A 25225-nucleotide genomic window follows, 5' to 3' on the forward strand; every position below is an offset into this window, starting at 1 on the left:
TGGTTTAGTCTGCTATATAAACTTTAATAAATTTATTGTAACACGCAGTTTAAACCATTAAAGTTAAGAGCTTTCGTTTCGGATGTAGGTTGTTAGGTTAAATCCTTTAATTTCTAAGTGCTCTCTCTCTCTCTCTCTCTCGCTCTCTCTCTCTCTCTCTCATAATCTTATTATTAATTCTAATATGGTATCAAAACCTTGTCTCACCTCTTCTAATAGATTTTTTTTGTGGAAAAAAATCTTGATTTTGACTTTTGAGAGCAAGAAATAAAATTAAGAACCAGAAATTGCATTTGATATGGTATTTTCAAAATTAATGTTGAATAATTCTTAGTGAAAGGAGCGTTTTCAAGAATTTTTAATTTTTTTTTCTACATTTTAAAAACATGGACCCATTGTCCATTGAAAACAACATGAAAATTAATGATGAGCTTTGGAAATTTGGATTTCATTTTCCTACCAAATGCCATACAAACTTCCAAAATTACTTAACTTGGGTGTTAGTTTGTCTGTTTTCTATAATCCAATACTTCTGAACAACACCCAGATGTAAAGTAAAATTATTTTATAGTAGAAACAGTTTTATGTTTTGGAAGGTGGATGAAGGATGAATTGTGAATGAGAACTTATTATTTATTGTTCCCTATTTGTTAGAATGTTGTTCTACTTGACTAGATTTTTTGTTCCTTAGCTTAATTAGTCATGCTTTATCCACCTGCATGGCTGCTACGTGTAACTAAAATGCTATATTTAGATCATTGTGAAGTAAAGTAAGAAAGAAAATACAAAAAATCAATAGATGGCAAGTTTGTAGAACATTGTGCTTTGGCAGATAGGAATAGTTGGGGCAGGCTTGAAAATGCAGAGAGAGAGAGAACTTGTGCTTCTCCGCCAAGTTTACAACTTACAAAGACGTGGCTGTGCTTAAAGCTTGGTAAACGAATTTGTTTTGCTTATACAAACTCTTTATTTGAAAAAAAAAAAGAAAAAAAAAAAGAAAAGAGTATAAGATAAGAGTAGGCTACCAACCTTACATTTAACTTCCTTTCCAACTTCCAACTTCCAAATCCCAATTTTGCCTTCTGGATCAAGTGAACTTAATGACCAATCTACCCCTCTTTCTCATATTAATTTTCAGAATTGTCATCATCATGTTTTGGGTGTTAACTAAAGTATCTTGCTAAATGACCAAAAACACCATTAGCCTCTTGTAAGTGTCAATTCATTTAAGATCATGCATTAAAAAAAATTGTAAAATGCATTTCCAACCTACTTAATTGAAATCCAATATTCTCCAAATTGTCATGGTTTTTAATATCCATGAAATTTTTTTATCATAAACATCATCAATATATCAAAGTATTACTCAATTAAAAAAGTTGTCAATTGCTTAGAGACAATGCGTAGAGAGATCTTCAAATGGATCTTAATTAAGATGATTGAAAAGAGAAAATTTCAATTGGCCCTCGCCCAATTTTATATGTGATTGTAACTAGAGTTGTTATTTTTTACTCGTCAAGGAATATTGCAAGTATGTTGTATGATTTCGTCACATTTTTTTTGGTCATAGTTATAGCCAATCTGAAAGAATAATTCATTAATCAATCTAATTTCAGTGCTAATCCTTTCTGCATAGCACAAACTCTTATGTTTGGACATGCAAACTTCACATATTGATTGGCTAAAACATTGTATAATGATCATCCATTGTCGATTAATTGGCTATTATTTGATTATTAGCAATAAATTTTCATTGTAGCTCCCTGAAGCAATCTATTCACCCAAGTGTCAAAATTAAATTAAAGGTACTTGAAATCTTTGCGAAATTTTACCGAACACTCACCAATCAAATTTCACTAATCCTCGCTATTTGTCAATAGACCAATAATCCAAACTTCCTTGTTTCTAGACATGCAAACATAACATACAGATTGGCCAAAACAGTGTATAATTGGTAATAATTTTATCATTGTCAATCGCCAATCGATGACTAAATCAAGTATGGAACTAATTTGTATATTAAAGGGGCAAATAGATACGAATATACAAGTCTAATTTTTGGCTGAATTCCATAAAATACAATAAAATAAAGGAAAGAAATTAAAACAATTAATTAACAAATGATTTTTAAAAGCACACGAAGGTAATTTTACATGAGTATGAAAAGGAGGAAATCTTGACCTTCAAATGTCAACAACAAAAAGGTCTATGGTTGTAATATATGTTGCTTACAAGGGTATAATAATAACACAAAACCTTATATAAACCAAGGATGAGCCTCATCTATTGGTACCCAATTCTAACGTACATAATACATATTTTTAGAAACAAACACAAAGAAGATGAGCAACTTTAGCGGCTCCCACAATCTCGTGATGTTCACAATTTGCTTCATGATCTTCACGATCACTGCAACTTCAATGGCCACCGACATCGAGGAAGACCCATTATACGAACTGAATAGCCAAGAAGAAATGGTGCATTTGGCTGGATATGGAGAAGAGAAGCTCTCCACTGTGCTAGTCACTGGTTCGGTTCATTGTCAGGCTTGCCTGCATGGTCATGAAGCTCAACTTACTGAATGGCCCATATCAGGTCAGTAAAAGATCATTATATTGCATGCTATGTTTCAGTTATAATTTGATCATAATCTTCTTCTTCTTCTTCTTTTTTCTTGTAATACTTTCCCTTGTAAATGGTATGCTTTAATACTTATCCTTGTAATACTTTCTTTTGATCATAATCTTCTTCTTCTTCTTCTTTCTTTTAATACTTGCCCTTGTAAATGGTATGCTTTAGTGCTTTGTGAAGTTATATTTATCACTATTTTTTGTATTAATTGTTTGAAGGTCACATAATGGAAAATTAAGCTAATTAGCAAAACTTCTTGGAACCTTTGATACTTAATGCACTACTAGCTAGTTAATTTTGACCCTCTAGCATAATTCCTTCAGTTCATGTTTTTCATGCTTGTCCTCATATCATATTACAATGATTTCCTGCATGTTGCTTTTTATATATTGGTTAGAGAATGCAAATTTTACGTCTTTTCCTAGTATTTTATGTTAGGATAAGAGGATGTAGGAGTATGAAATAGAGAGCAAGTACTTGAAAAATGTTTTAAGGTTTAGTTTTCTGAGTGTTGAGTGCTTGTTGTACTGAATTATTATTGCTTCCAAAATATTAATAATGAAAGTAATAATTTAAGGTGTTCCTTAAGGTCACATGCCAGCCCGGCCAAAACCCAGTAGTTTGCTAGTTTCATATTATAGTAAAGGCTTGTGCCCATGTAATTTGCTCCGCCAGATTGTGCAGAGAACAGTTCTTTAAAGCGTTTAACGTTGAATCTTCATATATGCATGGATTGGTTTATAAGTAATTATAACATCTATTGTTGTAATTTGCAGTGTCTTTCTTTTCTTTTCTTTTCTTACTACTTATCTCTTTTTCTTTTTCTTTCTCTTTTTCTTTTTCTTTATTTCTTTTTCTTTTTCTTGTTTTTTTCTTTTTCTTTATTTCTTTTTTAAAATTCGAGTTATAGAACAATATTGAGAATGAGAATTTGAAGTTTGATATATCCCTCTTCCCTCTCTTTCTTCTTTTTCTAAAGAAGCGAAAAAAAACGTGTACATAAAAACGGAGATCCCACATCAATAGCAACATCTCTCAATAAATATTGATACATAAAATAATTCTGATTTAAATGAAAAGCAGAAACATTATTTTGAGTTTATGATTTCTCGAAATGTATATAATTATGCTGAAAACAACCACCTCCCTCTCCCAAAGAATACAGACAATAAAATGAAGAAGCCACGTTCGTAGGGGCCTCTCTCAATAAATTTTCAAAAAATAAAGAATAACACCGATCTAAATGAAAAGCATAAACATAATTTGCATGTATGATTTTTTGTCAAGGATTAATTATTCTGAAAACAACCATTCAATTTGTAGGAGTTGAAAAGGATGTATTAGTTGAATTTAATATAAGATTATTATAAAATTAAAGTTGAGCATAAAGCAGAAACATAATTTGCATGTATAATTTTTTTTCAAGGATTAATTATTCTGAAAACAACCATTCAATTGTAGGAGTTGAAAAGGATGTATCAGTTGAATTTAATACAAGATTATTATAAAATTAAAGTTGAGTATATATATTGGGTCCCAGTATACTATGACCAATGAAAGAGATTTATAATCGAAGGTCCCAATATTTAACTTTGCCCTCTGTACACAAAGATAATATGCATTGTCAAGAAAAGCTTAGTAATTTTGTACGATTTACAAAATGAGAAGAACTAGGTTTAAATCTCCCTTCCTTCACTTGTCATAAGCCCCACACACACACAAGGACAAGGTGCACTCTTCAATTCATCATGATTATGGGTGCGCACATCATTATTATCATCATCACCATCATGTGGTTTAAAATCTGCAGGTGCTTTGGTCGTTGTTAATTGCCATAAAAGTGGAAAGAGGAGCAGATCAAGATGGGAACAGGTTAGAACAGATGAATTTGGAGATTTCACTGTTGATCTTCCTTCCCAACTTCATTCAATTCCCAACTTGGAACAAAAATGTTCTGTTAAAGTTCTGAGAATACCAAAGAACTCACCCTGTCAACCAGCTTACGTCAAGAAACAAAAGGGACTAAAACTATTATCACTTGGGAATGGCATCCGTACTTACAGTGCCGGAACGATTAGATTCATGGATTTGACTTCTAGACCTTTGCAAGCATGCATGAATAAGAATGGTAACAAAGAGATGCAATGATAGATATCTAATTGATAAGCAGATAGGGATCAGAACCATGGCTCATTATTTTGGATGGCACTTTAGTCACAGCATTGAGTTAACAAGAGTTTCGTCCCTCTCTATCGGTTGTATAAGATGCACAGGTATGGAGGAAAGCAATAACATATGTAGCATGTGTGTACAGAATGTTCTCATAAAGCAAGCTATGAGCTGATAAATACCATGTGGATGATACTATTAGAGTTCTTCCACAAAAGAAATAGAAATAATCGAGTTGTAGAGTCAATAAGAGAATTACTTGAGAATAAACAGTTTCTGGATTTTCTGCAATCATTACATTTCTAAAGAAACATCAATGTAAACCAACCAAAGAAATTTTGCACCCAAGACTTATTAATGGGAAGAAAACATGGCAGATGCACCCACCAGTAAAACCTTGAATGCATTACGAATTTAAAAACCAATCAGGACTCTTCCACAACCTTTTGCTCAGCTCCAGAAACAATGTACTTTGCAACATCAGCACAGCAAGTAAGCTTATCAGCTTTCTCGTCAGGGATATCAAGGGAGAATTCTTGCTCAAAAGCCATAACGAGCTCTACCCTGTCTAAGCTGTCCAGGCTTAAGTCTTTCTGAAAATCCGCTGTTTTAGTAACCTGTTTCAAGTGTCAAGTGAAAATAACATATTCCCTCTAATTGTTAGCCCTTTTAAAAATAAATCTATGTCAAACATAGAACATTATCAAACAAGCACGGTTCTGTATATACCAAAGTAAACAATAGACACAGTCACAGCATAAAAAGTGGTTTATTGTTTGAAAACAATTTTAAGATGGACAAATAATACAGTCTATAGTAATATAGGATACCATTCATTACCTTAGAGGCATCAATTTTATCAAATTTCTTAACCAGTCCAATCACTCGATCCATTATTTGATCAGGACAAGTCACTGTTGATGAGCACATCTGGCGGCTTAGTTGCTTGAGCACATTCTGCTTCTCAGCTAACAACCAACTTTCAGCTGATCCACTCACCCTAACATGCCTCAAGACGGAAATTCTTATGCTTTGCATGTTCAGGAGAGCTGAAAAGGCCAAATGAATAAACTCATATAACTCTATATCAAGTAAAGGCACACAGATTGAATTGGATAAAGGATATAGGTACCTGAATAATAACTGTTTATCACCAAGACAGAGGTCAATAAAGGAATTAGGAAATCTAAACCAGTTAGGAAGGTTCTCCACATCTAAATTATGCATATCAGTTTTAAGGAATGAGTTTGGCTTGTCTTAACTAGAACTCATGCAAAAACTACAATGTTCTGGCTTCAAGATTAGGCCAAATATGAAACATAGACTCAAATGCAGCTACTAAGGTCCAGCATGTGAAACTACTTGTCTACTTCATCATTGCAAAATACAAGAAATATTCTGTGAAATGGAAAATACCAAGAACTAAAGAAGAATTTTGACTTCTAGTAGTTTTTATGCAACAAATGTCTGTTTGGTGACTGGGACCGCAAACTGTATCGTATGCCACCGAGGAAACTTCTAGGAAAAGTCCTAGTTTAAAAGTGAAGACAAGCAGAACAATCATGTGAAACTTGCAGAGTAAAAGCTAGTCTATGCTCAAGAAACTTGTATAATACGGTTTACTAGTAGAAAACCTTGCATTTTACAAGCTGATCAATGATGCCACGCATGACATATGCAAATTATTTGACACTATCCCAAGCTTCTATTCCAATGAAGGCAAAGTAGAAATTGTGAAAAATCACTTAGTTCTAGATTTCTTTTATCAAACAGTTGATGGTTCCTAAATCCTTTTTCCTTTTTTTCTAATTTATTTATTTATATAAGTAAGATTTGTTATATTGCAAAAAGACTAACATGGAGTAGCCTAAAGAATACACAAGACTAGAATTATGCATAAAGGGATGACTCTATAAATCCAGGGATGGAACTAGTGCTAGTGTATCCCCATGCTCTAGACCAATAGAATAAAGAACCACAAAATAAAGCTACCACAGGGGTCCTCGTTGCGTCCGTGTCCTCACACAAACGTGATTTCACTCCCGCCAAATTGTCTACAGAAAACACAATGGGACTAAATTCCAAATGTCCGACAAATGCTTACCAATCCAAATTCCTCAATCCTAACGTGCCTAATTTGTTGATTACTATCTTCTCACTTATTTAGTAAATAGTACAAACACTTGGTGCGCATAGGACATTAGAGCCTAAATTTATTTGTGTGGGGGTGGGTGAAAATTTTGATCTGGGTTTAGGATCATAAGCCAAAGATAAAAGCAAACTACCAATAACATTTGTCAAATATTTTGAAGAAACAACCAAATTTTGCTGTCAAAAAAGCTTAATTCAATGTGCAAATTTAGGAACTCAAAACAAACTACAAAGCTGCCTTATTTGACAGAAAACCAAGATGGGTTTTCCAATATTAAGCAAATGAAGCCACAAAAGCTATCTAAACTACGATTTCAAAAAGCCATCAGACATTACATAAAGAGAAATATTGAAGTTGATTGGAAACTAGTGCTAGTTACTACTAGGTTGCATTATTGGGTAACATGGGTGTGTCAGAATGAGGAACGCAAAGGAACAAACGTAAGGAAACAAAGCAAGAAGTGATCGAACACTCACGAGTCACGAGAATTAGAGCTGTGCTTGGATCGTTTTCGTTTGGTCGATAGAAATGGTCAGTAGTGCTGTTTAGGTGTTTGCTTTATTGCCGCAAATAAGTCAAAAGCAGATTTAAGACATCTGTCGGCTTTTCTCGTCGTCCAAGTCCCTTCATGGGTGGATTTTAAGGTTGGCAGCCTAGGCCCAACCTATCATTAGGTACCCACCCAGACCATCAGTGTCACCAAATTTTTTGACAATTTAATTGGTGGGCAACTTTATTTTATTTTATTTTAAAAAAATTGATCGGTAATTATTAGAGATTGTTGGTTGGTTGGTTTTTTTTTTCTTTTTTTTTGGTTATAAAAGTTTACATATTAGATAAAATAACTAAATAATCTTAGTTTTTAAACAATAAAGCAAAATATAACAAAATAATCATGTTTTAAAAATGTCGAGTTCATCTTGGAATTCAACATTAACAATGTCGAGTTCTATACGTATCTTACCACAAATTTTTTTTGAAAGTTTTTCACAAACACTTTAAGATATGCATAAAACTTGACATCAGCAATATCGAGTTCTAAAACAATGACAATTTACTATATAATTTGAAAAAGTGACTATTTGGCTACATAGTTAATAGATTAAGGCTAAACAACCATTTTTTTCCCCTACAAGCTATGTATATTATAAGCTTATATGATTTTATTGTAGAGGTTATGTTAATGGAATTTTAGACTATTTGTTAATGAACCATTATAAAAATGTTTTAATATCACTTTAATGAGAAACATAAAAAGGCTATAACAAAAAACAATTACTTTTTTTTCCCATAAAAAGTTCTTAAAATACTTCTAACCAAATGCCCTTACAACATCTACTAACTTTTTCCTTCATTCATTCTCAAAAAAAAAAAAACTTTTTTCCTTCATTGTAATAAACTTGAGCATAATAAGTATGTCTTTGTTAAGAACTATTATTCGTTAATGTATTAGAGCCATCTTGTGGCCTTTAATAGATCTGCACTCCGAACATCACCAATGACAGTAACAAGATTGTCAAACCTCTGTTGAACATCATCAATCTTGTCAAATCTTGAAACAAACCTCACAAATCCATTTCTCTTCACAAAATTAGTCAAGTGACTTGAATCTAAGTCAAACATTGTTTTAAAATGTAGCCAATACAATAACTATAAAGTCTTAGTTCTGAAATTTTTAAGGTTAGTAAAGACGAACATGATGAGTTCTTATTGCATTACCTTTTTTTTTTTTTTTTTTTTTTTTGAAAATGAAAATTCAAACATATCTATCTCAATCTAGTGACAATTTCCTCTTCACATCACATCAAGATGAACTTGGAAGGAATAGGGAAGGCTACTCCGGGAATTCGGATTATGGTGGGGTCATCATAAGAGATGACAATGGTGTTGTCATGTGGAATTGAACAGGTCTTTTCTAGAAATCAAAAAGATGAAACCTTTGCATAAGCAGAAACTCTCTAGCACGGCCATTGTCCAAATTATTGATTCTTTTTCAAGTCATTATATCTTCATAATAACAATTTAATAGATTAGTTAGGATTGACTTTATGCATATATATATATATTTTTTTTTTCTTCTGTTTTTTAAATTTTATCAAAAGTTACCCTCTCTATTACTTTCTTAATTGACTTGTCATTTGTTACTACTTTTTTTAATATTATTTTTTGTCTTCTATTACCTTTTTTTTCCAATTAATTTGAATAAACTCACTATTTCTCATTTGTTCATTAATTGCTCTCCTCTTACCATCATCAAACCATTTTAACGGATTTTCCTCATCTTTTAATCAACAAAGGTTTTCCTCTTCTTCTTTTTTTTTTTTTTTTCTTTTTTTTTTAGCGAATAATCAACAAAGGTAACTCCTCTCTTTAGGCTATTTTTCTGAATTCTATTAGATAGAACCCTAGCCTCACTTTCATACCCATTTGAATAAATGAAACCTGAATGTATTTTTATAACAAAATAGATGTCAATTGACGACAATTTGAACAATGTTTATGCAAGTTTCTAAACAAGATGATAATAGACGAGTTATTATCAATCCATATAGCTTAATCCAATTCTTCAGAACAACTGGGTTTATAGGATGATTTGATTATCTAATATATTTACACATGTATGCTCGTTATCATGGTCAAAAATGTGTTGGCAATTTTTTCTCTTCAATTCATATTCATAAAAAAAATAATAATAATAATGGTAAAACTTGTTACATATACCATTTTGCACGCACGCTCATACACACAAGTGAATTTGAACTGAAATATGAGTTGAATACATTATTTTAGATTTTTAATTGTTTGTGTGGCTGTCACTGTGTGTAAGGACATGCGGGTGTAATGTTGTGTGTAATTAATACTGCCCAAGATCTATATAAAATATTAATAATTATATTTGTGTAAAAAAAAAAAATAGTACACAACATTTCTAACCCTAAAGAGGAGAAATTAGATAAATTGAAAACCCTAAAGTTAATTGATGAGTTACATGTAGTCCGTCACTCTCATCATAAAATGGTTCTCCTTGAATGATACTCCAACCTATATAATAAGCTTTGGGTTTAAATAAAAATATGTTTTACTAGCATTTGAAACGTGTTAACACAGTTGAAAATCAGTACTCAAACAAATCGTTTACTAATTCTTCTCCAAAAAAAAAAAAAAAAATCGTTTACTAATTATAATATTGGTGTGGATTTAATTTTTACAAATCACTCTTCACAATTTGAATGCTAAAGTACTTTTAAAGTAATTTGATGAGTTTCATCTATAAAAAAAAAAACTCCAAAAGCCATCCATATCAAAGGTAACCTAAGTCTAGTTCAATGTTGCCAATACAAAATAAGAAAGTAAACAATGCTAGTAACAATTTGGAATATATATTAAAAATATATATATAAATTTCAAAAAAAAAAAACCCACAAAAATACTATTTATATTGTGAGTGGGAAAAAACCAGCTCTCCCGAGATCCTCCGCGGATTACTAGTGACAAGCTCACACAATTTAATTACAAAGAAATAATTGGAAATAAACACTCCATGGTGGAAAGTTCAAACAATTGATTTTATTCATCATCAATCTTATAAGAGTATTTCCCTTACTTTTTTCATACAATCCCTTTTTTCCACTCCAAAAGGAAAAAATCTCCCCCTCAACTTGACTTGCCTCTTATTTATAGGCCCTCCACTGTTCTTACTTTTACAGTCGTTACACTACAGGCTTAGCCTCCAGAGATATTTTCCTTACTTTATTGGTTTCCTCCCCTTCCTTATCCTTGAATTTTGTCTTCTGTGAGACATTTCTACTGTTCAGGCTGTCTTGTACGCATTTAATGCGACAGAGGTTAGGTGAGTGCTCCCAAATTGAGGCAGAGGTAAAAATCTTCAATCCTTTCGCATGTTATGGAAGTTTCTCGCAGTTCTTAGCGTCATCTGGTTGCTACGTGTTGATCATCCGTGCACCTAACCAGAAACATGGTTAATTTTCTATCCTCTTCACGGGAATCACTTTACTGTGGCATTTCCCTTCTCGGGTGTAAGGTTTAGCTAAACTTCCTTTTTCTTATAGCCTATCCCCCTCTTGGAGTTTCCCCATGTGGCCAAGCCTGGCCTAATCTCGTTCCCACAACCCGTTTCATTATTGGGCTTTAATTTGGATGTGGATCTTTCTACTCCTCACAAGTACCTATAAATTTGAGGATCTATTTTTAAAATAATCTCTGAGTTATGAAAATCTCAAGTCTTATAATATCATCAATATGTGTTTTTCCATTAATAGCTGTTAGAATATTTTCGTTGACCCACCATTTTTTTAAAACATAAAAATAATGTCATTTTTAGGCTAATTGACATTGAAAATATGATGGATCTTACTAACATAGGTATATTATAATAATTGGTGAGAGTAAAGTTTGTGACTCTTAGGAGTCTAGAAATGTCAAAGGCATTGGAGTTTGAACTCAAGTGACACCTTCACAGTTTAGACATTTTTAACGAAATTGCTAAGGGTTCTAGGAAAAGGTTTCCTTCAAACTCTTTTAATATTTTTATATTAGATGTGAATTTTAAAAATCTAACAAGTAGATTGTATGTTTTTATTATATTCTCCATACTTGCAAAATTTCAAAAAGATCAAAACTCAATAGTTATGTCATTTTTTTACTTATTTAAATTTTAAGTTTTTGTGGTTAAAAATTATGTATAAAAAATAAATTTATTATTCAAATAATAAATAACATCCGATTTGAGAAAAAAATTAAAATGCATATTAAAAATATAAAGAATATTTAATCTAGTTGTCAAATTTTCAAAATACACATTCAATAAAAAATAAAATATAGAAAGAGTTTGAAAAATGTTCAAATTAATTTCTAGAGAAACTTTGTCCAAGGTTCTAATCATCTCACTTTTATTTCTCTATAAAAAAGGTCTAGACATTAATTTAGAAGGAGGGCCCTAAACTTAGAGGAAAAGTAAAATCTAATTTTTAATAAACAATTGAATATACCTTAGCAGCAGCAACAACAACGACAACAAAAAAAGAAGGAAAATTGAGGACACTAGTTCTAGTCATGTCTGCAATCAAATTCATAGAAGTCATGTCATGAAATGAAATAATTTACAGAGGTGGGAAAAACAATAAAAACGAATTTTTTTTTCTAAAAAAAAAAAAATCATTGGTTTACTGTCTTTTTCACTTTCACAAGAGGTGGTGAGTGCAATTTACGCAAATTTAGAATATAATAATACAATTTTAATAATGCTATATATTTAAGAAATACTAGTTTACAATGATGGTGAATGTGACGTTTATGAAAAAGCTCCACCTCAAATTCAATGGCGTTACATTCTGAGTCGTTGAAATGACACATTTTTTTTATAAAAAAAAAAAAGAGAAAAAACAAAAAACACTTGGGTTAAAAATAAAAAATAAAATAAAGCAGTAAACAATGCAAAAGCAAAGGAAAGGACTTTGTCAAAATGATGACGTGTCGACCATCCCCACTAACCAATACATCATATTCATTGGGCCACCATTCGATCTTCCAAACTCATCGGAGATCATAATTAAATTTTTATTTATTTTCTATATATATATATAAAAATAAATAAATAAATTTAACTTTGCCTTTCACTTTCTCATTTTGTGCTTCTCTTGGGTGCTTCTTAAAAGCCTCATTTTGTGATAATAAATATAATATATATATATATACGTAAGTGTTTTAACATTTTGGAGAATCTCCAAAATGGGTTTATCTATGATGGGTTGGTCTTGAATTTTCATATTGTTTTGTGGGCAAAAGTAGAATTGTGGTGTTGTGGGGGAATCATATTGGAGATTCTGCAAGTGGGTTTTCTTTCTTTTTTTTTTTTCTTTTTTTTTTTTTGGTGGGTTGGGTTCGTTGTGGGCGGGGTTGGGGTGGTGGTGGAAGGTGATAATAAAAAATGGGGAATGTGAATGGAAGAGAAGATGGGGAGGGAAGCCCATCTGGGGCTGAGGAAGAAGGTGTGGAAGGTGGTGTTAGTGTTGGTGTTGGTATTGGTGGTGGTTTGGATGAAGGCATGGCTGCACCAAGTGGTGTGTCCCCTCCTGACTTGATGGGTCAGTCACCTCCTCATAGCCCTAGGGCCACCCAGTCACCTTTGATGTTCACTCCTCAAGTGAGTTCCTTTTCTCTTTTTCTCTTTCTCTTTTTAATTTCTGTTGGCTTTCTTTTTTTTAGAGTGTTGTGAATTTTAGGCAGGAAGATTTGGATTTGATATCAGTTATTTCCAATTGCGGTTTTTTTTTTTTTTTTTCCTTTTTTACTTTTGGGCTTTGTGAATATCGGGCAAGTTCGTAGCTTTTGATTGTAATAACATTGTGTTTGGGGCTGGGATATTGGTGTGGCAAAAGGAAAGTTGATCAATTGGTTAAAAATGGTGTTGAGAAGGTTTTATACGTGGATTATTTTCCAGAAAGTGAAATTTACTTGTTTGAGATCTTTTGGAGATAACCCCAAATTATATTTTTCCCTGCTTCTTAATGTTCTGTCTGGAGTCTCTGTACACTCACTACTTGTTTGATGCAAAGTCCAAAAGGAATACTGGTGTTTCAAAACTCAAAAGCCTTTAATTATACATTTTTCCCATATCTTCTGCTTTGTTTGACAGACAAAAAGTTCATTGCTTTTGCCTCTTGCAATGTGTTTTTATGATTAGGTTGTACTTTTGGTCTTTGAAATCAAGGGTGGATGTTGAAATATAATCATCTGTTAGGAGCCATACGGTCTTAGGTGCAAAAATATCACCAATTGCTGAGTTTTGATTGTTTGTTATGTGGGAATTGACTTGCTGATTCGATCCAGCTTAGTAGAGAGGATTTTATTTTCATTACCAACTTTTGACTAAAGCATGACTTTATATCCCCTTTGTTTTGGTGGCTATTGTGTGCATTTATTTGTTTGTTTTTTAATTTTGGCGGGGAAGGATTGGCTGTAGACGCAGTGCTTGTAGAAGTATTAGAGGATAACAACTTCTAAACCTGCTACTTTGTTAGATTCTATGCTTGTGATTTATTTGAGTTCCCTTGGGAAACATCTTGAATACCATTGAATCACTATTTGGTAAATTCATTTCTATTGTATATATAACCTGCTGTACCCTGAAATATGTTGCTATTAACTGCACATGTATGTGGCCTATTTTTATTCGGATGTGTGCGATAGGGCTTAGCTTGGGAAATAGGTTGCTTATGTTTGTTTATTTAGTAAGCAAGCCAAGCAAAAGCCATGTTTAGGCTTGACAATTAAAAAAGCCAAGTTCAAATTTAATACTGTGTTTGTAAATTAGGTCGTGAGTATAGAACATATATAATATTATATGTTCATATGTATGCATGTGAAAAAATATACTTACATGGACTTGAGATTGCATTGTGTAAGTTTGTAGACAAGTTCATAAGATATCAAATGATTATTTCTAATTTATTAATAATATAAACAATCTATTTTTTAGTAAAATATATATATAAAACTTTTAACATTACAAGGTTGGTAATTTTAATTTTTATAAATTTATAAATGAGAATCATTCTCTCTAATCAACTCAAATATTTATATTTTCAATTGGTAAATTATACTCAATCTCAAATAATATAATTGCAACTATAATTTAGTTATTATTTATTAGCATAGATTTGTCAAAGGGGTAAAAAGAAAATCTAATCATGGTGTTTGCTATCTATGGGGAAAGAATAAATTAATTGAGTAGTTTGTGAACAAGTTCCAGGTTGTTCTACAAGAAACTTTTTCATGCTAGATAATGTAATCTAGCTTGGTGATAGGATCAAGGTCGGTTTGCTTCTGAAATAAAATGAAATGAACCAATTTTATCTTTTAATACTAGGTTTGGCTCATTTACAATCCTAGCTGTTTGATGTTCCAATACATATTCCATCAAAGTGTATTTTTGCATATTTTACATTTTTATGCTTTCCAGGTCCCGGTGGTTCCACTACAAAGACCAGATGAGATGTATGCTTCAAGCCAATCATGGACACAAACTGCCTCAGGGTATGAAGACATGTGCACTGAGCAAGGAATTCCTACAATGATTACATGGAGCTATGATGGAAATGAAGTAGCTGTGGAGGGATCGTGGGATGATTGGAGGACAAGGTTCCAGAAATTTGGTGCCTTTTTTTTTTTTTTACATTTTCATTTTCTAAATTGTAGTTGTGCTTAATTTGCTGTCTAAACTCCTAATATCCCTTGTACCTTGTTGATCAGACTGCCCCTACAGAGATCAGGAAAAGACTTCACCATCATGAAAGTTCTACCATCTGGTGTTTACCAGTACAGGTTTATTGTTGATGGACATTGGAGGTATGCTCCTGAGTTGCCCTGCATCCAAGACGAGGCAGGCAATGCTTACCATGTTTTGGACTTGCAGGTTAATATCTTCTCCACTTTTCTGGTTTATGCCAGTGTACCAGATGAATGTGTGAATTATAGTGTAGATAACTTGTGTAATAGTTAATCTCAATGAATTTATCAAAAAAATAATAATCTTGATGAGAAAACTAAAGATGGATGCATGAGTATTTTGATATATCCTAACGATACAACCTAGGGATTGTATATGAACTAAAATCTTTGGTACGAACTAATACTAGTTTTAGCAATTCAACATTGTGTTATTGTACATTGTAGAACTTGTAATGTTTTATTTCTAATTATGTAAACCCAGTTCCTTTTAGCTTTAGTCTTGCCTCTATCTTTTTTCCTGCTAAAATGCTTTACTCTTGCCTAATATCACACAATGACACAAAAAACTACCTTCTACTTCACTTTCCTCTTTCTTGCACTTTCTGGGATCTGAAAGGATGATAAAGTTTGGTTTTTCTGTTGAATTCAATGAACTAATATTAACCCCCGGTGCTCCATAATCTATATGCAAATACAAAACCTGTAATTGTCTGTAATTGCTTGGCTGTGGGAATTTCTGTGTATTATTATAATTTTTATTACTATTACCTGTTTGGTGCATGGATGCAAGATTAGCTTTGACTATCAATGTTCAGAGTAGTGAGAGAACAACCTGTGGTGTGGGCCTAGCAAAGTGATTTGCACAAAAATTTGCTTCTCTTAGTCAATTATTTAACCAATACTGGTCAAAATGCCTCTTTAGAAATTTCTAGTCAGCTATGGTAGCTCTGTTAGGACTTAGGATAGTTGTTATCCTGGTTGTTTGTCTGCATCAAGATTGTGGCAACTTCTGATTCAGTCTCAATTTCAACTCTAGATGCCTCCAATTGTTTAATGTTTTCTTCTCAAATGTTTGGTTTGATTTTGCTAGTGTTTTTCTCTAGGAGTGTGTTTCTCTCCTGGCAGATATTCTTGTAATTATCCTGTACTTATATTTATTTTAGTAATGCAATACTGCTGATGTCATTCAAAAAAAAAAAATGATGTTTTCCATTTATTACAACAGAATATATTAATGTTTTTTGTTCTTTTTTGTGCATGCGTGTGTGCTGTGATTTGATCATTTGACTATGGCATAATGTTTTTTGTTCTTTTTTGTACATGCATGTAGTCATCATACATCTTTCGTTTAGGTCATCTTTATCTAGTTGTGCTTTTCATTTAGGAGTTTTCCAGACACACGCTTAACTTTCCATCAGTCAAAATATGTTGGAAAGGCTTGGCTGCTTTAGGGGTTTTGATTTTATAATTGAGACTGAATAGTGTTTGTTTATTTTTGTAATGTGCAGGACTATGTTCCCGAAGACATTGAAAGCATTTCCAGTTTTGAACCTCCTCAGTCCCCAGAGTCAACTTATAACAATATGCCACTTGGATCCGAAGATTTTGCGAAGGAGCCGCCATTGGTGCCACCACACTTACAAATGACTTTACTTAATGTGCCTTCATCCCACATGGAAATTCCGCCTCCTTTGTCAAGACCTCAACATGTTGTGCTTAATCATCTTTACATGCAAAAAGGGAAGAGTGGCCCTTCAGTTGTTGCACTTGGTACAACTCATAGGTTTATAGCCAAGTATGTGACAGTGGTGCTCTACAAGTCCTTGCAGAGGTAAACATACACATCCATGTCAACATTGTAATCTTAACACTTTTATGTAGTAATTTATGTTGAGAGGTAATGTTATTCCGACAGAGCTTACTCAGGAAGGAGCGTCAAATGAGATTTAACTATTGTAATTCACATAATAGAATAACTTGATGACCATTGATCCGAAAATTTATTGCTTGTTCTTTCTGTTTGCAATGTTCAGCTGCTCTTTCGCTTGATTCTTTGATGAAACTTTGGATTCTTAATTGTAATCGGTAATGAATTATATAGGTTTCCTGCAGTTGAGAAGTGAAAGCCTGAATTGAAGTATAAACTGAAGTTTTTTCCCCTTTTGGCATTGTTAACTAAAATTTTCTTCCATAATTTGGTTACCTTCTGCTCCTTACATTTATAAGGTCTTCATTCTTTTATCCCTCCTTAAGGTATTAATGGTCTTGACTCTTGAGGCTGGATTATCACATTTTTGTTTATGGGGTTGGGCTGGGCCTTCAATTTTTTTAAGCCTTGTTTTTACACAACATTTTCCCATATTGTAAACGACGAGTACAAGCCCAAAGGAATAAAATTTATTTGGGCTGCGTTTATTTCCATGTAAAATATTTTCCGAGCGTAATTTTAGGTGAAAATATTTTCGGGAAAAGAAAATATTTTCTAGTGTTTGGTTAAATTTTAAAAATTATATTAAAAAATAATTTCAAGTGTTTGGCAACATTTTGAAAATGCAAATTTTCTACTAGTTTCTCACATTTTCTCAGTTTCCAAACAAGTTTTACAATAGGAAATTGCAATAATCCACCACCGGCCACTACAAACCCAGCCACCATCATCCACCACATAACCAATTAATCTGAAAAATCAAAATCAAAACTCATTAATCTCAAAATCAATATCAAAACTATCTACCAAAACCCATAATCCACCACCATTGAAATCCACAAACCACTATAGCCAATGATCCACCACCCCCAATCGACTACAATCAACGCTTAAACTCACCTCCAACCCACCACCACTTAAACCCATGAATCACCCCCAACCACCAATCCTCCAAAACCCAAGCAAAAATGTTATTTTACAATTAAAAAAAAAAAATTTAAGGCAGCGACGACATGGTGGGGGATTGGATTAGATCGGTGATGAGTGAGAGAGAGGAAGAAGGTAAAGTAGATGAGAAACTACCTTCACCGACAGAGGGGCTTGCAGGCACGACTGTGAGGTTGTGGGTCGGGGACTGGGATGTGGTGAAATCGGGGTGGGTTTAGCTGGGTTCATCGGAGATGGGTTTAAGCATGACGGAGGAGCAGAGCCGGCGCAATCAGATCAGCGATGGGTTTGAGTGGCGCGATTAGACCGACAGGGCTGTGGGTCGGGGACTGGATCTGGGCTTCACCGGCGCTCCCTGTGAGTGATGAGAGTGAGTGAGGAGAGAAATTTTCTGAGGAGAGTGGAAATGGTTTGAAGGTAAAATAAAAGTGTAAAATGATTTACACTTGTGGGGTGGGTATTTTACGATCAACTGAAATTTATTTTCAATTTGACCGTAATTTTTTGTGTTGCCAAACACCAGCAACGGTGTAAAACAATTTCAGGAATTCAATTACACCTGAAACAAACGCAACCTTAGGGTGACTGGCAAAATGACTTTTCTTGTTTGATGAACTGAAAAAAATTTATTCCAACAGCAGCAAAAAAAATTAAACATCTACAACAGAACTAGCCTCTTCCATGATAAGATTAACAAACAAGGAGGGCAATTACAAAGATCAAAATAGCCAGTAGCTTTAGATCTTAAATACCATTTTGCTAAAGAGTGGACTGTCCTATTACCATCTCTAGGGGACCAGCAAAAGGATGGATTTGGGATAGATTCAGCGAATTTTAATGGCCTTCTCTAAAACATTTTTGACCCTCCAGTGAATATTCAGCCTATTACAACGAATAGCTTGAATGCACCCTTGTGAGTCTTCTTCAAAAACAACCTCATTACATGATAGTGCCGCTGCTAATGACACTGCCCATTTTAGAGCTTTTGCTTCTGCATGAAGAGGAATGTTGGTGTTTACCATTTTTGAGCAGACAAATAACAGTGTCAGTGTTCCTCTCTAGTCTCTAACAACCATTGCTACTGCAGCATAAACCAACCCCACTGCTGCATTCACATTGAATTTTAAAGCTCCTGCCTCTGGCCTAACCCATGAAATTGACCTTCTAGGCTGTTGCTGTAGCCTTGGAGGGGAGATTGTTGATGAGTGCTCTGACATTGTTTTAGCTAGCATAGATTTGATAGATTTAAAACACAGCTCCACTCCCTCAAAAACTTTCTTGTTCCTAGCTTGCCAAATTTTTCACATTGAATAGCTCCAAAAGGCTCTAGCTCTTCTTTATTGGACACATTGTAAGGAAGATTCAAAAGTAGGCATATGAATTGGTCTGGCCTTTGGAAAATGATTCATCAATTTTTAATTCCCCATTGGCTTCAATACCACAAAGCTCTAGAAAGATGACATGGGGTAGACAGATGAACTGTTTATTCCACTTCCTCATTGCATATGGGGCAAAATGACTTTTCTGCTCATGTATAAAATCTATAATCTATAAACGTAAGATTATATTTTAAATAGGTTTAAAGCATTTATCTGACAGCCAAACTGCACATTATCATCGGTGTCCTGCTTCTTTCTTTCTTTTTTTCTAACCACCATGGTCGATGCCTTTGGTGATCGCTGTTGGTGGCTGGTTTTGATCGGTTAATTCAGTTTTTATGGTTTTTGTGTACACTCTACTTGCTTGTACCAGCTTATTCATGCCAAACAGAACACACCTTGTGGTCAATAAGACCTGCAGTACATTGCCAGTAGTCTGATCAATGTACTGCGTACCAATTTGTTTATGTTCTATTTGCTGCTCGCCAACACAAACTGTGTATTCAAACCTCATTCTTTTTTAAGACCATGGTGAATTCAGATAGTAATCAGCAAGGAAATTTTGGAAAAAAGAATAGAAAAAAAGGAATATAAGAGAAAAGTGTGTGTGTTATGGCTAGGAATGAATAATGGTCATTGCCAAGAGTCTTATAGCTTAAGTGGCACGCCTTAGTGTTTCCAAATCGAATATAATAATTAAAAAAAAAAAAAGAATAATTGCTATATCCGATTGGTTGTTCATAAGGCCATTTTGTGACAGAATTTGCTAAGCCTATCTTTCCCAAGACTTATTCCTTGGAAAGCAAGCACTAAATGCTTTCTGTAACACAGTCTTCAACTCAAACTACCAGCCCCTAGAAAAAGGTCCCATGGTTTTAAATTTTAGAGGTTGAAAGAGAAGTTCTATTTAGGAATTAGATTCCCAGCCACTAAATTATCATCTAGGCTTCTCATTCTAAATGTCTAAAACGAACCCAGCTAACAGAACTGATATTAGATTCCACCTTAAAGAGCGAGCACAAGAGATAGAAGTTGCTTACATTAGTTGTAACCTGTGGATTGCTTTTTCTTGGTCCTCATAGCTACTAGAATATGAATGAAGAATTACCAAAAAGTAAATGCAAAAGCAATCTAGAATCTAACAAGAGGCTCAGGGGAAACTAGTAAGGAGAAATTGCAAATGCAAACATCTTAATTAAGGATGTGAAACTATCAAACCACTGACAATAATATTGCAAGGGAATATCAATTCCTACTATCAGGCATAAAGGGGAAACCCCTCATTGACCTCCCCTTGACATAACAAGCATGTACAAAAATGCAAAGCAATTGGTTATTCAATGTAATCTATACGTCCAGCTTTTAACATATTAAATAAAATTGGCTCCTCTTTTCAAACTACTCCATTCCCAACTTGCCTTCGGATCTTCCAACAAGCAGGACTACTTAAAAAACTGGACATCCTTCAACGACAATGCCTGGTGCAGTTGGGCATGATGCCAAAGGACAATGGTCAAGTTCTGTACCCCACCATTTCAAATTTTTGCCTTCGTTTTGCAAAGCAAAGAACAATAGGACACCCATGAAAGCTGTCCCAGCATCCAATGCAGCAGATAGAACATAGTTATATTTCTGCCACCAGACTTTATGGTATTTGAACACAAAGTAGTTAAAGATGGTTCCTGTGATAAGCCAGCTTGCTATATTGGTGGGAGTTGCTGGTGGCATTCCAGCGAAACCATAAGATATAACTGGTATGTTTATCAATGGAATCCATTTCTTGTCTGGATAGATTTTGCTGAATACCCAAACAGGAACTGGCAAGAAAGCTCCAATGAGGTACAACCATATCAAGTTACGGTACATCCCCCCAGGTCCAAAGAGCCGCCTTGGTCCAATCAGACCCCATATCACAGAAGCATCAAAGGTCACTCGGAATTTAGGGCAGGTCCAAGGGCTGTCAGGATGAAGTGCTTCAACATCGCAGATGTTCTCAATGCTCTCCAGCATCCACCATGCAACTGCAAGGTTCACCACACTAGAAACTAAAGTTCCCACCAGCTGGAAAAAGAACAAGGGTAGGTCAGGAACCAACATTCTAAGAACAAAATTCAAATTTCTTAAATGAACATATTTCCGAGCTGCAGAACCTGAGCTGTGTACATGCACCGAGGTGGAATTTTCATGTAGTGCCCAAGTTTGAGGTCAGACAAAAAGGAGAGAGCATGGACAGTGCTGATTCTTCCATACATCTTGAAAATCAAGTTTGCAATGGGCTTTCCAGGCAGAATATAACCGATTATGAACTGTGCTATTATGTCATATCCAGGTTGCTGCATAGTAGTTGCAAAAACATTGAGATGTCAACATTATGAAATCTACAATTTAGTCCTTCCAGCTATAAATCCAAATTATATTCTTGGATTTTAAACATAAAAAGACAAGAAGAAAATTGACAAACCAGAATAAAAAATTTATACCTGGTTGGTAGTTGCTTGAATGATCCCAATTGGGAGAGTAACAACAAAAGCCAAGGCAAAGGCAAAGAGCATCCCCCACCATGGAAGCTGCACGTCTTTTTTCCACACAAAACATAATAATAGAGAAACAACAATGCTGCCTATTAACAAAACAAGGAACCACCATTCAGGCACTTGTTTGTAACTTTTCATTAATTTTGCATGGATGTCCAACTTTGCATTCTTAATTGCTGATCTGCTCTGCTTCCAAATATCACTAGACAACAGAAACCAGTTGTAATTTAGTCAAACAGGATAATAATCATAAAGCAGCTAATTACACTTGAAGACCGTTATTGAAGTTGTGAATTATATGGGGGGGAAAATGACATTTTCATCCAGTTCTTTCCTGTGAATTGTACTTATTCCAAGCATTTGGAGAGAAACATGAAGGAAAATAGGGAGTTAGATTCCACAATTCTTAGAACTAGTTTTCACAAGCCATCAGTTTGGGGAGAATTACAAAAACAGGACAAAGCTTAGTATCCATAATTGTTAAAAACTGATTAAGAATATCCTTCTTTCATCTTCTGCTTTAAAAAGGAGACTGATTGGAGCATCCTGTACTTCTTTAATCTTACCATACCTTAGTAGCAAGTTCATCAGATATGAACAAGTTTAGTACTTGATAAAGTTTCCTATACTTTAATGTTTAATGCTGATGCCCTAATCTCAGTTGATTAAATGATAACTACCAGAAATGATGGTAATATCTAATAAAGTGTAATTGCTGTACATGACTCCGAGTTTGAAAGCAGCCTACCTGCCATGAAAGAGTGCCACATGAGTGAGGGTTGCTGTAAACCTTGCAAATCCTGATCCAATAGATAGGGCAAATAGAGGACTAAGATAGAGCTTCCCATAACTATCATAAGCAGCAACATTAAGATCGTATTGCGGAGTCAAGATCTTAGTGGTATCATATTTTGTCCCTTTGTTAGTGAAGAGCTGATTAGAAAATATAGGGAATTTCCGAGAATCAAAGGTGTCAAACTTCCAGTAACACAAAGGGACAATTATGTAGATGAACATAATAAATCCAATCCCAACATTGAGAATGGAAGAGAAGGGTGCCACGAGTGGGCTGCCATGATAAGCAGATATCCCTGCCCAATCAATAGTGAAGGCACCAACTCCAAGTCCATGGTAACCAGAGCCAATTTGCTGAGCTGTGATATTATGTGGCCATGCCCAGCAGACCCACGAAAAGAATGTCAAGATTGGAAATAAATATCCTGGGAGTGCATAATAGGCAAAGCTTGCTCCCATGAAAATGAGGAAAAATCGCATCCGGGTCATGCCACTTTTTTTAGGCTCCTTTTCATGTAGTGCTCTGTAACAACAAAGTAAATGATTCAATGAATGTCAAACTGAAGGAAATAAATAACAGCTATTTAAAAAATATATTCAGATTCTCTAAGTTATGCTGATACATAAGTTCTCTTAACCTGGATTACTTTTTGCTTTGTTCACATGAAAATTCTCCATCACTACCAATAACAATTGTAGTAAGAAGTTCATCATTCAACTTTACCCAATTTCTATAATCGGTATACTCTGTGTCATTGAAGTGAATATTACACCAACCAGGCAAAATAGCCCAGGAAACAAATTCTCAACCAGTGCCCCATATCTATGTTATATGCAATTTTTATTCAACTTATAAATTGAAAACATTATAATTGTTCCAGTTAAAAGTCCATGACAGAACAAGTTGATACTCTACCACCAAAGCACTTGTTTTGCCTCATTTGGTTATTCTCTTATGCTCTTTATGTTGCTTTCACTTACCACAAATTAAAGTATCACCTCTATTAAGTCAAACAATTAAACTCAGCTCAACTAAGTGGAGGTTTCTGTTGTGTTCAATCTAAACTATCAAAAAATATATGGTCCTCTCAGAACTAAGTTGCCGTTTGCTTTGTCTCAGCCTTTCTTACTAAACTATCAATAAATCAAGGGACCAAAAAAATTGGTAGGCAGAGAAAAACAGACCTAAACAGAGAAACTTGAGCAAGATTTGCAGGCCACCACATCTCAGCAGGATCAACAAGGTATCTCCTAAGCAGTCCAGCCCATCCATATCCCAAAATCTGCACACCAAAAAATTAAATAAATTAACCAAACACACATAAAATATCTTAAAAATTACACCTTTCAGAACTGACAAGTAATGGTAAAAAAAATTATTTTCAGAATTATTAATATTTTTTTAGATAGGTATCTTCAGAAATTCTAACCAAATACAATTACTAACCCTTCGGTTCCTGAAATTATCATCCAAATTCCACTCCCCCCAAGAAAAAGCAAATAAGAAAAAGACCCTTCATTACTTAATTAAGCCCCCCCTCTTCAATCTTTCATTAATGATAACACTAACCATGAAATTGAAATAGTAAAACATATTAAAAATCCCACAAACCCAAAATAAATAAAGAATTCAATAAAGATTAAAAAAAAAAATACCTGAGCGGTCAAAATGATGAGCAGGCTACAAAGGAAGGTCACGCCTTACTTATAATAAGCCCTCATGACAGTAATAGCACCAATCGAGTAAGCATCACCACCACCATAAGAGATACCACAATTGGCAAAGATGGTGATGATCACATGCTCCTTTATGTTGAAAGGTCCAGGATTCAAACTATATTTCCACCCAAAAAGGCTGTACTCGTTCCTTGGAAGCGTGGCGGCCATGAACTTCCCAATGGGCAAAGCAGCAATTTGCATGAGAATGGCTGAGATAGCCAGTGGCTGTGTACGGTAGGTGAAGAAAGTGTTGAGGAAAATGAGCACAGTGCATGTAGTTATGCCCAAGAACCATGCCCTGAAAGTCATCACTGGGATTGATGGGTCATCAGTCTCTGGCACAACCAGTGCCACTTCCTCAATGGGACACCTATCCTCTGAAGCCCCATTGACACCACCAATGTTTGATTTCTCTGTGTCTGTTTGGAACTCACTTTGATTCTTGGATGCCATTGATAATAGCTAGCTAGAGCTTTTGAAACAAACAAAGATAAGAGATATACGATAGTGAGTTACAGAATACTGAGTACCATAACAGTAGCTAATAAAGACTCAGTTTTTGTTTCTGTGCCACACTCTTATCTGAAAGAGAAAAAAATGTGGGGGCCGAACTTAAGGAGTAGAGAGAAAGAGAGACTATATATATATGTTACATAATAATGTCTGAAACAAACAAAGTTGTGTTTTTCTTTTTTTTTTTGGGTTTCGAAGTGTCAAAAGG

At 34.2% G+C, this 25225-nt stretch overlaps 5 protein-coding genes across 6 annotated transcripts; 2 read left to right on the plus strand and 3 right to left on the minus strand.

The window, feature by feature from the left end:
• The first annotated feature begins 2291 nt into the window (after positions 1–2291).
• On the plus strand, positions 2292–4913 carry LOC142633533 (uncharacterized). The gene is made up of 2 exons (XM_075807769.1): positions 2292–2595; positions 4442–4913. The coding sequence occupies exons 1-2, from the start codon at positions 2343–2345 to the stop codon at positions 4777–4779; spliced, it is 591 nt and encodes a 196-aa protein (XP_075663884.1). The 5' UTR covers positions 2292–2342; the 3' UTR covers positions 4780–4913.
• Positions 4914–4967: 54 nt separating this feature from the next.
• On the minus strand, positions 4968–7641 carry LOC142633534 (acyl carrier protein 3, mitochondrial). Of its 2 annotated transcripts, none has more exons than XM_075807771.1 (3): positions 7429–7641; positions 5641–5849; positions 4968–5417 (listed from the first exon to the last, which is right to left on the minus strand). In XM_075807771.1, the coding sequence occupies exons 2-3, from the start codon at positions 5836–5838 to the stop codon at positions 5226–5228; spliced, it is 390 nt and encodes a 129-aa protein (XP_075663886.1). In that variant the 5' UTR covers positions 5839–5849; positions 7429–7641; the 3' UTR covers positions 4968–5225. The 2 variants fall into 2 exon arrangements, with proteins under 2 accessions (XP_075663886.1, XP_075663885.1); XM_075807770.1 differs by lacking the exon at positions 7429–7641 and adding an exon at positions 5933–6143.
• A 5013-nt stretch (positions 7642–12654) lies between these two features.
• Positions 12655–17246, plus strand: LOC142633807 (SNF1-related protein kinase regulatory subunit beta-2). Its single transcript, XM_075808054.1, has 4 exons — positions 12655–13115; positions 14934–15112; positions 15224–15386; positions 16711–17246. The coding sequence occupies exons 1-4, from the start codon at positions 12900–12902 to the stop codon at positions 17035–17037; spliced, it is 885 nt and encodes a 294-aa protein (XP_075664169.1). The 5' UTR covers positions 12655–12899; the 3' UTR covers positions 17038–17246.
• A 3374-nt stretch (positions 17247–20620) lies between these two features.
• On the minus strand, positions 20621–25213 carry LOC142636036 (oligopeptide transporter 3). Its single transcript, XM_075810102.1, has 6 exons — positions 24442–25213; positions 23971–24068; positions 22739–23308; positions 21937–22192; positions 21607–21789; positions 20621–21517 (listed from the first exon to the last, which is right to left on the minus strand). The coding sequence occupies exons 2-6, from the start codon at positions 24009–24011 to the stop codon at positions 20903–20905; spliced, it is 1665 nt and encodes a 554-aa protein (XP_075666217.1). The 5' UTR covers positions 24012–24068; positions 24442–25213; the 3' UTR covers positions 20621–20902.
• LOC142635600 (oligopeptide transporter 3-like) lies at positions 24487–24957 on the minus strand. Its single transcript, XM_075809738.1, has one exon. It carries the CDS (start codon positions 24955–24957, stop codon positions 24487–24489), a length of 471 nt encoding a protein of 156 aa, XP_075665853.1.
• Positions 25214–25225: the final 12 nt, after the last annotated feature.

Source organism: Castanea sativa, chromosome 5, assembly GCF_040712315.1.
Source record: "Castanea sativa cultivar Marrone di Chiusa Pesio chromosome 5, ASM4071231v1".
Taxonomy (NCBI): domain Eukaryota; kingdom Viridiplantae; phylum Streptophyta; class Magnoliopsida; order Fagales; family Fagaceae; genus Castanea; species Castanea sativa.